We start from the raw sequence: 13,265 nt of genomic DNA on the forward strand, positions 1-13,265 counted from the left end.
TAAATGGTGAAAAGAAAGGGGAAAAAATGGGGCTATAACAGGGGGGCAAGAAAGATGAAATATTGGGAAATACTGCAATACATTGTATTCATAAAAGGCAGGGAGAAATGTTAAAGGTGAAGTATTCCATATGTTACGTTTGTTTCTTTTGTTTGTTCGTTTGTTCTTTCTTTCCTTAGTATTTTGTATTGTGTGAGGTTTTGCAACAACAGAAAAGGAGAGAAAAAAGAGATGAACATGAAAATAGAAAATATCTGTCGGTATTTTGCCAGATTTTTTTCTGAAAGTTTAAAATTCCTGCTCATAAAACAAAATTATCTATTTTCATATGTAGAGCTATCATTTTTATATAGAAATCATTTTCTTATCTTCTAAAAAGTAACTATTTTCAAGTTCTTAAAATCTAAAATGGGCTGCCTAACAGCTTTATTAACAAGTTTGGATTCAACTTGGTCCATGCATGCTTTTGTTTTTATAAACAAATCTATTTTATTCCAGATAGTATCTTCATAGATTTATTTTCCCAACAAATTTGTATGAAATATTTAGAATGTGGTTAATTACAGTAATATATCATGCAATGTGGAATGAGATGATAAGTAATGCAACATGTCATTGAATTCTTTCATTTTATCAAGGGAAATGTGGACAGACGAGACTGCTTTAAAGAACCAAAGGAAGAAGATTTTGAGAACATCAAAATCATCAGCAATGGAGCATATGGGTGAGTATCTGAACTTATTATTTCTGTCCTTTACTCGAGTTTATCATCTTGAGAGATGAGAATTGCTCTTTGAATTATGTAGAGGTGTTGTGGCTCAGTGGATACATCTTCGGACTTTGAACCACAAGGTCCGGGGTTCAAATCCCACCGCAGCGCTAGCGTCCTTTGACAAGGTGTTCATCTACATTTGCCACTCTCTACCCAGGTGTAGTAAATGGGTACCTGATAATAAGGAATTCCGTGAATGCTCGATGTGCCCGATCAGGGTAGCCGTGCTAAAGCCAGGGCAATAGTATGCAGCGCTTAGGAACATTTGTATTAAGCACTGTATAAATGTTGCATATTATTATTATTATTATTAAGAGCAACTCCTAAATTAATAGTTATATGTCTAATCTTAATTCTGAACTTTTAGATGTGTGATTCTTTTTGTGCTCTTTAAACTTCTTTTTGACATGTATTCTCGAAAGAAGTTTCAATTGTACCTTGGTACAAAACCATAGACTATGCTAATTTTATTTTTATGAGTTTACATATTTTATTGCATACACTTAGAAAAGTCCAATTGTAAATGCACACTTTTGGCAAAGGGCCCCTAATTGAAGTGCACTAATTAGAGAAATCCTCTTTGAGAATACAGGCCTTTTTGTTTAACATAATAGTTTGGTTGTTTTTAAAACTTTGTTTGCTCATCTTTCTCAATGCAGTGCTGTTTATTTGGTGCGTCACAAGGAATCCCAACAGAGGTTTGCTATGAAGAAGATTTGCAAGCAGAACATCGCCCTTCGTAACCAACGGGAGCAGGTCTTCGCTGAAAGGGACATCCTCACGTTCGCTGAAAACCCTTTTGTTGTTGCTCTCTACTGTAGCTTTGAAACAAAGGTACAATTAGAACATTTATTATCATACAAATAATGCACAGGTGGGGATTGTGTGGTGATGCAGTACACTTGAGGGTATTGTAAATAGTGTGGTGATGAAACACACCTAAGGGTTTTTGCAATGTTGCATTTAGCAAGACACACTAGCGGGGAGCAGTTAGCTGTGCAAATTCTTCAAGGAAAGTGTCCCGAAGAATCAATCCCTGACTCTGACTTGCGTATTGGCTATGAAAAACAGCAAGTTTTTGTCATACTTGTTGATTTAAAGTTTCAATTAGGATCTCTTTCTGCAGATTAAGTGAGAAGTGCTTTTATATCATTGTGAATACATAGGTAACATCACAAACCTCAACCTGTGCATTACTTGATTTATTGTGACAGTCATGCATTTATAGAAAAGGAAACTTTAAAGTTCCCAAATTTACACTGGTTGCACCAATAAGCAGAACAGCATCTAGTTTCCATTTTGACAACACTAGCATAGTCGTAAAGTATGAAACTAGCTTCAATTAGCACATAAAAAACAAATCAGGAAAGAGAAATTTATTAATCATTTATAGTCTAATCAAACTATACTAATCACCTGCTATTTTCAGTGTATTAACTTTTAGGTTAAATCGATGCAATGATCTCTATAATTTGTTTTGTTTCTTTTATTTTTTGCCTTGATCAGAAATATTTATGTATGGTGATGGAGTATGTAGAAGGAGGGGACGTAGCTACATTGATCAAACACATAGGGCCACTCCCTCTAGAATTAGCCAGGTAAGAATACTACCTTGTTTTTAAGATATTTACTTCTTTTTTTTTTACTTTATTATTAATCGTCAAAATCTTACTGTTATCTGTATAACCTATTCACCAAGCTTCGGCCCATTTAATAAGGACTTGTCATAGTAACAAATGTAATTTTACTATCAGCCAATTAAATTGAAGTATTTCAGTAGCTTTGTTATCAGAAAAGTTTTGTGAAACGGGCACCTGGACCCTGCAGGAGTCTAGTCACTTTGGGTGAAGTGGACCAAGAGAGCTAATTGATTTTTTTTTGTTTAAATCATTGAGTGTTTTCTTTATTCAATGCAAAATCTACTTAGAAGCTACCAGAGGAAAAACCTTGATTTCTATTTCTTAATTCCTTCTTGTAAAGAAGTGTAAACATTGGTTTCTTCCTGTATAGTGGTGCCACCGTGAGGAGGCAAACTATCACTTTCTCAGCAAGTTGGATGTACTCGCTATCTATCCTCAGCTTCGCTTCTGAAAGATAGCTGCATCCAGCTTGCCTCTAAAGTGACAGTTTGCCCATCACCTTCACCAACGGTGATTATTTGCTTTCCTTAACCAGTCCTCCTTTTGTTTTTGTCTGTGAGGTCAGTCTCCTCTTTCATAACAGGATGTATTCATCAACAAGGTCAACCTTCACATTCCGTCATTACAACCCCATGACGTATCACGCACTGATTTATGATCACAAATTATGATGACTTTGTTTTGATACCTAGTGTGTTTTCTCCACCCCCTCCCTATGTATTGTATCCAAGCTGTTTTTTTTCTGATTGTATGCTTTGTCTTTGTTTTTGTGATGGTTTGACGTCATTGAATGTTGAGAAAACATGCTTCAGGGATGCTCTGTGACGTAGGAAATAGGTTTATAGAGGAGTTATGACTTTCTGTCATTAAATGACAAGAAAACACATTTTGGAGCCTTGTTATCATTTTAATGATGAGTAAACATGTCTGGGGGATGTTTTGTGATGTAAGATTGTCTTTAAATGAAGATATTTTTTTTCAAGAATAGCTTTAAAAATAAGCAGCAGATGAGAACCATCCTTGTTTCTACTATTTTCTAAAGAGGGGGGGAGGTCATCATTCAATATTTCATCGATCAATATGAGATCATTATTGGTATGTCTTTTATGCTTGAAATAATAAATAAAAATATTGTTAATACCATCTTTTAATCATTCATCATTTATCACTGAAATTATATTTTGCTGAAATATTACATATTTCATGGTTTTGATTTTCATTGTTAATATTATATATTGCTGAACCAGCTTGTATTCAAATATTTGACTTTATCTTATTAAATATGATTTTTTTTTAATTCTCATATCATTCAGATGACGTTTCCTGAAGCAGTACATATTTTCATTGCTTTGGATTCGTTTTCACTTTTATCTTACAGATTATATTTTGCTGAAGCAGTACTAGCCATTGAGTATCTACACAGTTATGGAATAGTTCATAGGGACATCAAACCTGACAAGTAAGGTTTTATTATCCAGTTGAACTTTTCTAGGGTTGCCCTTCTACCCCCACCCCCACTGTTTTAAAGATGGGGGTATTTGATTTCACTCAGAGATTTCCAATAAAAAGGGGGTGTTTTCTTTTCAGCTTTGATTCTCAATAGTAATAAGATTCAGTTCTTTTATAGGGCAAAACATATAGCTACTCATGTCCCTATGCACTTGGATGAAATTAAGGAAAGAAATTAGCAAGTATGTAAAGAGTGTTGGGCACTGAATTCATTGCAAGTTACATTTGGGTATCAAGTGACGAATTCAGTCTTTGACATTAGGTCCTGATGTAAGGGTATAAAAGCATGACATGCAGATTATAATTATCAGTAAAGTTGTTTTTATATTATTTGAATGCTTCTGCGATGGGCATGTGTTGGTCTTCACACTGTTAGCCCATGTTTTAAGTGTATATTTCATCTTCCTTTCAATGTCGTTTCAATCAATGATTTATACTGTTTTCCCCCTCAGTATGTTAATAACATCAACAGGACACATCAAGCTGACTGATTTTGGCCTGTCGAAGATTGGAATCATGAGCTGTGAGTATCTCGTCGAAAGTGTGTTTGATATTCACTTGGTCTAACAATTATTCTACTTTTCAGATAGCCTGATACCACATGGGATAAACTCCGTTTCATAAAGAGTCACAACTGTTGTAACTTTGCCATTATGGCAACTACCATGGTAACAGGGCTCAGCAGCCAATCAAAATCAAAGTTACCATGGTAGTTGCCACAATGGCAAAGTCACGACAGCTGCAACTCGTTATGAAATGGGCCCATGGTCAACTATCAATTTTGTTGAGTTGCTGTTAAGTTCACAATCCTCATTTAGTCTAATGCCCTGTTGATCAAATTTCCATTTTTTAAATTCTTTTTACTTTGTCAAATGAAATTCTGGTTCATGAACGGATCATCTAACCAAATAGACTAGTAGTATTAGACCGATATTATACAAAATGAGATAGTCAAACTGGAAATAAGACAAAATTTTAAATGGGTTGAATGGCTATTAGACAAAATCATAAGTAGGACTAGGGAGTGGGCCCATTGCATCCACGTAATAGTAACTACCTTGGTAATAATGCTCATCAGCCAATCAACACCTTTAGGCACGTCATCAAAAGTCCCTTATGCGTCGCTACCCGTCGCGACGCAAAAACAGGATGTAAATTCAATGCCCCGTCGCCCCTCGTCGCTTCCCGTCGAAGTCCGTCTGCTTTTTATTCAGCCGAGGCAGTTTATTGATTGGTTTCGGGACGCCCTGCGACGGCCCAATTAACGCCTCTAATCCAATACATCGCAACCCGGATGTGAGCCTCGATCTCGCTTCAACTGTACTATTTTTTCTGATGATCGGGAAGACGGCTTGTCGTGCGTGCGCAATACTTCCATTCTGATCGCTTCTGCACGAATCTTTTCTTGATTTATGTATTTCCTTCTCAATTTGTTTTTATATCAACAAGTGCTTTTCCTTTTCCGACTTTGTTGGAAAGTTACGATTATTTTGAAAAACGGTGTTCGACAGCTTTAATTCGATCGAACATCGAATTTTGAAGGCGGAGAAAATTGGGTCAATTTTTTTGCTCCGACGTCGTCGCGTCGATGCGGCTATGCACGCATGAGCTGCATGCATATGCACTGACGGTATGCGCTGGCCGGGTGAGCGTTGCACAAGCAGATGACAGAGCAAAGTTCTTTTGTATTTTCCATGATAACAAAATACAAAAAAAGGCCGGGGACCAATGTAGAATTCTTCCCGAATTCTTCTCAAAATATCTCCAACAATTATATTTGCAGATGAAAACATAAGTTTAAAATGAAACAATACTAAAGACATGAATCACGCAGAGTCGATCCGAAAGATTTTACTCACTCTCACGAAACAACAGGCGTGCTTGTCAGCGCCAGCAAACAAGTACAAACAGCGGAGAGCGCTGTAACTTGCCTGAGATTGTGTAGTTGGATCCAAAATGTGCTCCAAATAAATTGATGGGAATAAATATGTAATCTTCTGTGGATGGTCATTTGGATTGCTATTCAATGTTGATATAAAGATTGTGAGGAAAGATTGTGGATATGAGTTATGACGATGTTCGAGAATTAATCCTGATAATGACAATCCATTTTTTTTTTAAACAAGAGCATGCGATCGAAATAAATATGAATGTCTCGGATCGAGCCCTAAATTCATCAGTTATAATTACGATTTAATAAGATTTTATGGTCATACTAAGAATATTGACGATGTCATGCAGCAAAGTATGTTATGTTCATATGGAAGAATTAATACTGGCATGTTTTTTTTTTATTGACGACGTCAGCAGAGTTTGTTATGTTCATATGGCAGAATTATTTTCATTCCATCTCTGGACGTCTCTTAGTTCCGAGCTCCGAGAAAAGAAGCAAAATGCGCATGCGTGTTCGATGACGTATGGCATATTTCCATTCAAGAAATCAGAGCCCAAAGTTGGGCACAAACTAGCTTCAAATCGATGGGGGAAAATATCAAAAGCAATTTTCTCTGTTTTGTCATGTGAAATGTTATTATTTGGTGATATTACGATTTTGAAAAGAGTTTTTGCATGGAGACAATGTTCGAGAATCAATCATGACGTGATAATCATTTTTTTCAGGTGCACTCAAGTCGATCGTCATAAATTATGATGTCCTCCATTGAAAATTGAAACGAAATACAAACGTTTCGCCAGGGTGACCAGATTTCTCAAAATGAAATACGGGACAATCGACAAAGATACGCGTAGAAGGCTACACAGTGTTAGACTTGTGAAAAAATATAAAGAATTGGAAGGGAAGGTGAACGAAAGAATGAAGGAGAGAAAGAAAAGAAATGAATTGAGAGGAAAGAAAAGAAATGAATTGAGAGGAAAGAAAAAATGAAGGGGGATTAAATGAAGGAAAAATAAAAGAAAGTTAGTATAAAAAAAGGTGAACCGTCAAATCATTGTTAAATATTACGATTAAATAATGTTCTATGGTCATGATATTAATATTGTTCTTGAGAGCAAGATTTATTTCACGTTGATCGCGTCAATTTCCCGCCATTTTCTGGTTTGATTAAAGAACAGTACTGCGCAATATGATTGAAATAAACTTCAAAGTAATGATGAATAGCTATAGGCAGGCATAATTACACAGTCGGTTTCATTTTGGGGGGAAACAAATCAAGTATTGAGTAGTAGTCAAGTTGGACATTACTGATATTTTGATGATTGATTGTTGTGAACCAAACGAATCGGCCGAAGTATTTTTTTTCGATCCACCGATTTTGCAAACTCAGGCTTACAAATAATACTTCTTCCGAGATAGTAAGCGTGTGTTCTGCCAGGTATATGAAAGTAATTTGACATCACAAGCAACTCGAACGAACTTTAATAACGGTAATGTCAAAGCGATCGGGCATTAATTTGGGATGGTGATTGCATCTACTGCATTTTAGTTAAAAAGTTTCCAGACTTTGTTTAAAAGTTACATAAATCGTATTTTACACAGGATAGTAGAGAATTCATTCTGCCAGGCAAAGCAACCTGAACGATTTTTAATAAATGTCCGAACGATCGGACATTAATTTGGGATGATGATCGAGTCTATTCCATTGTAGTATTGTTCCGACATTGTTGGAAAGCTACATAAATCATATTTTATACGGGATAGTAGGGAATTCATTTTGCCAGGTATAGCAACTTGAACGATTTTTAATTAATGTCCGAACGACCGGACATTAATTTGGAATGATTGCGTCTATTCCATTGTAGTATAGTGTAAGTGTTCCGACTTTGTTGGAAAGCTACGTAAATCATATTTTATACAGGATAGTAGAGAATTCATTCTGCCAGGTCTAGCCATCATTTTGAACTATTTTTAATAAATGACTGAACGATCGGGCATTTATTTGGGGGTGATGATTGCGTCTACTCAAATATAGAATAGCTTTCCGACTTTGTTGGAAAGCTATACGTAAATCATATTTTATACATGATAGTATAGAATTAATTCTGCCAGGTCAAGCAATTAGAACCATTTTTAATAAATGACTGAACGATCGGGCATTTATTTGGGGGTGATGATTGCGTCTACTCAAATATAGAATAGCTTTCCGACTTTGTTGGAAAGCTATACGTAAATCATATTTTATACATGATAGTATAGAATTAATTCTGCCAGGTCAAGCAATTAGAACCATTTTTAATTAATGACCGAACGATCGGGCATTACTTTGGGATGATCATTGCGTCTACTCCATTAAAGTATAGCTTTCCGACTTTCAAAAGCTACGTAAATGATATTTTATACGTACAGGATAGTATAGAATTCATTCTGCCAGGTACATACCTTGAACATTGGCGGCGGAGCAGAAGATTATCTTTTGTGTTGGGGGGGGGGGGCGGCTATTGTTGCGTCCCCCCAAACACAAAAGATAATCCTCTGCTCCGCCACCTATGACCTTGAACATACCTTGTCAGGTAAATACCTTGTAGTAGTAGATAATTCATTCTGCCAGGTATAAGTAGTTTCATATCGCTATAGCAACCTGAACGATTTTCAAGAAATGTCCGACGATCGGGTATCGATTTGGGGGTGATGATTGCGTCTATACTCCTTTCCGACTTTATTGGAAAGTTACGTAAATCATATCTTATGCGGGATAGTAGAGAATTCATTCTGCCAGGTATACGAAAGTACTTTCATATCGCTATAGCAACTGGAACGATTTTCAATAAATGTCTAATAAATCGGGCATTATTTGGGATGATAATTGAGTCTTCCATTTAGTATAGCTTTCCGACTTTGTTGGAAAGTTAGGTAAAATGTTATGAAATTATATTAAATATACACAGTGGACAGTATGTTGCCATTCATTTGAAGTGTGTTGAGATGTATTTAGGGTGGCGGGTGTTCTCAACCGCCGTCGATCGCGCCGAAATTGGTCCCGCACAAGCATCACACATTACCCCTACCAGCCATTGACAATATATATATAATTTTGTTGAATCATTATAAAGGAAACATTACTTGCATAATATATATTAACACCCAATTTCACGTAAGATGTTTATGTCAGTTTTGGAATATAATTTATAGCTTTGGCAAAGAAAAAGGGTATTTTTTTAATTATGCAATTATATGATTTTATAATTTTTTATGTATATTTATTTTATTTCATCTTTGTATTTCAATGTTTTATTAACAATGGAAATTATTACAGATTATTCAGCGGCTAAAATCAACCCTAATTTAATTACGCAGACCAATTAGAATGAGAATTGAACCCATTCTGGTTTTGTACTACATAAGCATGTTCTCAAGTCTTTACCGGGCTGAGAATATATCAATTTAAATAGAGTAAAATTCACAAAGTAAAATGCTGAAAATTTCATCAAAATTGGATAACAAATAACGAAAATAACGAAGTTATTGAATTTTAAAATTTAGAAATATCCTGTGAAAAGAGTTATATGCACATCGTCATTAATATTCATATTCGAGTCTATCAGTGGACGATTTAATTAAGGAGAGGGTGGGTGGTTTGGTAATAAAATATATGTTAGTTCTATATAGATTTTGAACATGTTCGTAATAAAGCCATGCCTTTACGGAGCTTTCCGGCTTCTATTCACGAGAGTATCAATCAAGTTGCGGTGGGGGACAGTAGCGGACCGTGACCCGGAGGAGACAAAGCATTGGGGGGGAGGGGGCACTTCATTGTCTGTGAACAATGCTGTGCCCCCCGTGCTTTGTCTCCTCCGGATCACGGTCCGCCACTGGGTGGGGATAACGGACTATCAAAGAATATCTGTCTTTACGTGATGAATGGAATGGCAATACCAAGGGATCGTGCATAATGTTCATTAAAACATGCCTTTGCGGAGGTTACCGGTTTCTATTCACGGGAGTAAGCGAGTTGGGGTGGGGATTACAGATTATCAAAGAATGTCTTCGTGCGTTTAGATGAAAAGATTGACAATGCCAGGGGATTGATAAACGCAGGGGATGAACAATAGCTTGAGATTTGCTCTTTGCAGGGTCAAGTGACCCATATTTTTAGGCCCAAAGCATTTTTAATATTCAATGTATACTAATATTTATCCGTTTCTCCGTATTTAATATTAATGCGTGTTTTACTCAATATAACTCCCATTTTATTGTAACGGAAATACTCATACACTGGTAGACGCGCATTTAGCTGATTTCGAGTCGTTGATAAAGGATCCCGCTCTTAAAAAAAACTATTACTACACAAAATGTCAGCGGGGCAAAATTTGTGTTGACTTTAAATGTGGTTTTAATTGAAACTTTAACATACTTTTCCAAATTGATCTATTTCTGCTCTATACAAGTAAGAAAAGGGAAGTTTAACCATATAACGAATTCCCCAACATAATTGTTTTATAATCGAACCCTATTTTCAGCGTGCTTAATTCTTCTCCAAGGGCCTCATTCAAAGAGGATAAATTATATGGGGTATAACAATAAAGACAACTTCTCCTTTATATTATAGAAAGTATTCTTATTTAGTATCCACTTTAATTATCGAAGGAGTACAAAATGAAAATAATCTTGAAAGAAAAAAATAACAATGGAGTAGGTTGAACGGGGAAAGGTTCATTTTTAATTCAAATAAATTCAGTCCTTAGACATGAATATGCACCTGAATTATACAATGTTATACATATTTTCATTGTACTGTCACTTAGAAAACAAAGTAAAATGTGTAAGAAAATCGAATTCAGGGTAGATTCCGATAGTTATAACAAACATTATAATTATCTGATATATTTTTATACCATTTTAGATAATACATATACTTTTTATTAAAATTCAGATATAGGTAAGCAATGTCGGGGAGTACATATAGCGCCGACAGCGCTAGACATCGGAATATAATCTATGACCACGGAAAGGATGTCGAGGTAAAAAATGTGATGACCAAGATAAAAATAATATAAATGACTACAGAATGAGCTCCGTGGGAGGTTAGCGATGACGGGAAGTAAATAGCGCCGACGGCGGGAAGTACTTCGACATCGGAAAGTAATCTATGACCACGGAAAGGATGTCGAGGTAAGAAATGTGATGACCAAGATAAAAATAATATAAATGACTACAGAATGCGCTACGTGGGTGGTTAGCGACGTCGGGGAGTATATAGCGTCGACGACGGTAAGTACGCAGACATCGGAATATAATCTATGACCACGGAAAGGATGTCGAGGTAAGAAATATGATGACCAAGATAAACATAATTTAAATGACTACAGAATGCGCTCCGTGGGTGGTTAGCGACGTCGGGGAGTAAATAGCGTCGACGACGGTAAGTACGCAGACATCGGAATATAATCTATGACCACGGAAAGGATGTCGAGGTAAGAAATATGATGACCAAGATAAACATAATTTAAATGACTACAGAATGCGCTCCGTGGGTGGTTAGCGACGTCGGGGAGTAAATAGCGTCGACGACGGTAAGTACGCAGACATCGGAATATAATCTATGACCACGGAAAGGATGTCGAGGTAAGAAATATGATGACCAAGATAAACATAATTTAAATGACTACAGAATGCGCTCCGTGGGTGGTTAGCGACGTCGGGGAGTAAATAGCGTCGACGACGGTAAGTACGCAGACATCGGAATATAATCTATGACCACGGAAAGGATGTCGAGGTAAGAAATATGATGACCAAGATAAACATAATTTAAATGACTACAGAATGCGCTCCGTGGGTGGTTAGCGACGTCGGGGAGTAAATAGCGTCGACGACGGTAAGTACGCAGACATCCGAATATAATCTATGACCACGGAAAGGATGTCGAGGTAAGAAATATGATGACCAAGATAAAAATAATATAAATGACTACAGAATGAGCTCCGTGGGAGGTTAGCGATGACGGGAAGTAAATAGCGCCGACGGCGGAAGTACTTCGACATCGGAAAGTAATCTATGACCACGGAAAGGATGTCGAGGTAAGAAATGTGATGACCAAGATAAAAATAATATAAATGACTACAGAATGCTCCGTGGGTGGTTAGCGATGACGGGAAATAAATAGCGCCGACGGCGGGAAGTACTTCGACATCGGAATTTAATCTATGACCACGGAAAGGATGTCGAGGTAAGAAATATGATGATCAAGATAAAAATAATATAAATGACTACAGAATGCGCTCCGTGGGTGGTTAGCGATGACGGGAAATAAATAGCGCCGACGGCGGGAAGTACTTCGACATCGGAATTTAATCTATGACCACGGAAAGGATGTCGAGGTAAGAAATATGATGATCAAGATAAAAATAATATAAATGACTACAGAATGCGCTCCGTGGGTGGTTAGCGATGACGGGAAATAAATGGTGCGGACGGTAGCAAGTACTTAAACATCGGAATATAATCTATGACCACAGAAAGGATGTCGAGGTAAGAAATATGATGACCAAGATAAAAATAATTTAAATGACTACAGAATGCGCTCCGTGGGTGGTTAGCGACGTCGGGGAGTAAATAGCGTCGACGACGGTAAGTACGCAGACATCGGAATATAATCTATGACCACGGAAAGGATGTCGAGGTAAGAAATATGATGACCAAGATAAACATAATTTAAATGACCACAGAATGAGCTCCGTGGGAGGTTAGCGATGACGGGAAGTAAATAGCGCCGACGGCGGAAGTACTTCGACATCGGAATTTAATCTATGACCACGGAAAGGATGTCGAGGTAAGAAATATGATGATCAAGATAAAAATAATATAAATGACTACAGAATGCGCTCCGTGGGTGGTTAGCGATGACGGGAAATAAATGGTGCGGACGGTAGCAAGTACTTAAACATCGGAATATAATCTATGACCACAGAAAGGATGTCGAGGTAAGAAATATGATGACCAAGATAAAAATAATGTGACTACAGAATACCCTCCGTGGGTGATAAGTGATGTCGGGGAGTAAAGAGCGCCGACGGCGGTAAGTACTCAGACATCGGAATATAATCTATGTCGCATTTATATGATGAAATCGTTTATTTCATATAAAAATCGCAATTAATGCAATAAAAAGGCATGCCTGTGCAAAAAATAGATATATGCAATCACGTTCGCTTCACGCAACCCGGAAGTTGTTAGCAGTCTTATCGATCCGTCATTGTTATTTGCGACGAAGCGAGACGCTCCAATTAGCGAGTCGGCAAGATAAAAGGATGTAACGGGAAGGGATATCACCCAAAATGAATGGGAAAAGGGGGGTCGTCGGGTTGCGTCGGCTCTCGTCGCTCCCCGTCTGGAATCAGACCCGGATCTTGATATTCCGTCGCGACGAGTAGCGACGCATAAGGGATTTTTG

The 13,265-nt window shown here is 37.1% G+C and overlaps 1 protein-coding gene across 2 annotated transcripts in view; it reads left to right on the top strand.

Moving 5' to 3' along the window:
- LOC121423899 (microtubule-associated serine/threonine-protein kinase 1-like) overlaps window positions 1-13,265 on the top strand; it is a 48,619-nt gene that overhangs the window by 19,178 nt on the left and 16,176 nt on the right. For both annotated transcript variants that reach the window (XM_041619431.1, XM_041619432.1), the window contains exons 9-13: window positions 639-724; window positions 1,432-1,606; window positions 2,279-2,370; window positions 3,791-3,871; window positions 4,374-4,444. In XM_041619431.1, the coding sequence (XP_041475365.1) occupies window positions 639-724; window positions 1,432-1,606; window positions 2,279-2,370; window positions 3,791-3,871; window positions 4,374-4,444 (505 nt within the window). The remainder of the gene's footprint in view (window positions 1-638; window positions 725-1,431; window positions 1,607-2,278; window positions 2,371-3,790; window positions 3,872-4,373; window positions 4,445-13,265) is intronic.

This window comes from Lytechinus variegatus, chromosome 11, assembly GCF_018143015.1.
Source record: "Lytechinus variegatus isolate NC3 chromosome 11, Lvar_3.0, whole genome shotgun sequence".
NCBI classification, from domain to species: domain Eukaryota; kingdom Metazoa; phylum Echinodermata; class Echinoidea; order Temnopleuroida; family Toxopneustidae; genus Lytechinus; species Lytechinus variegatus.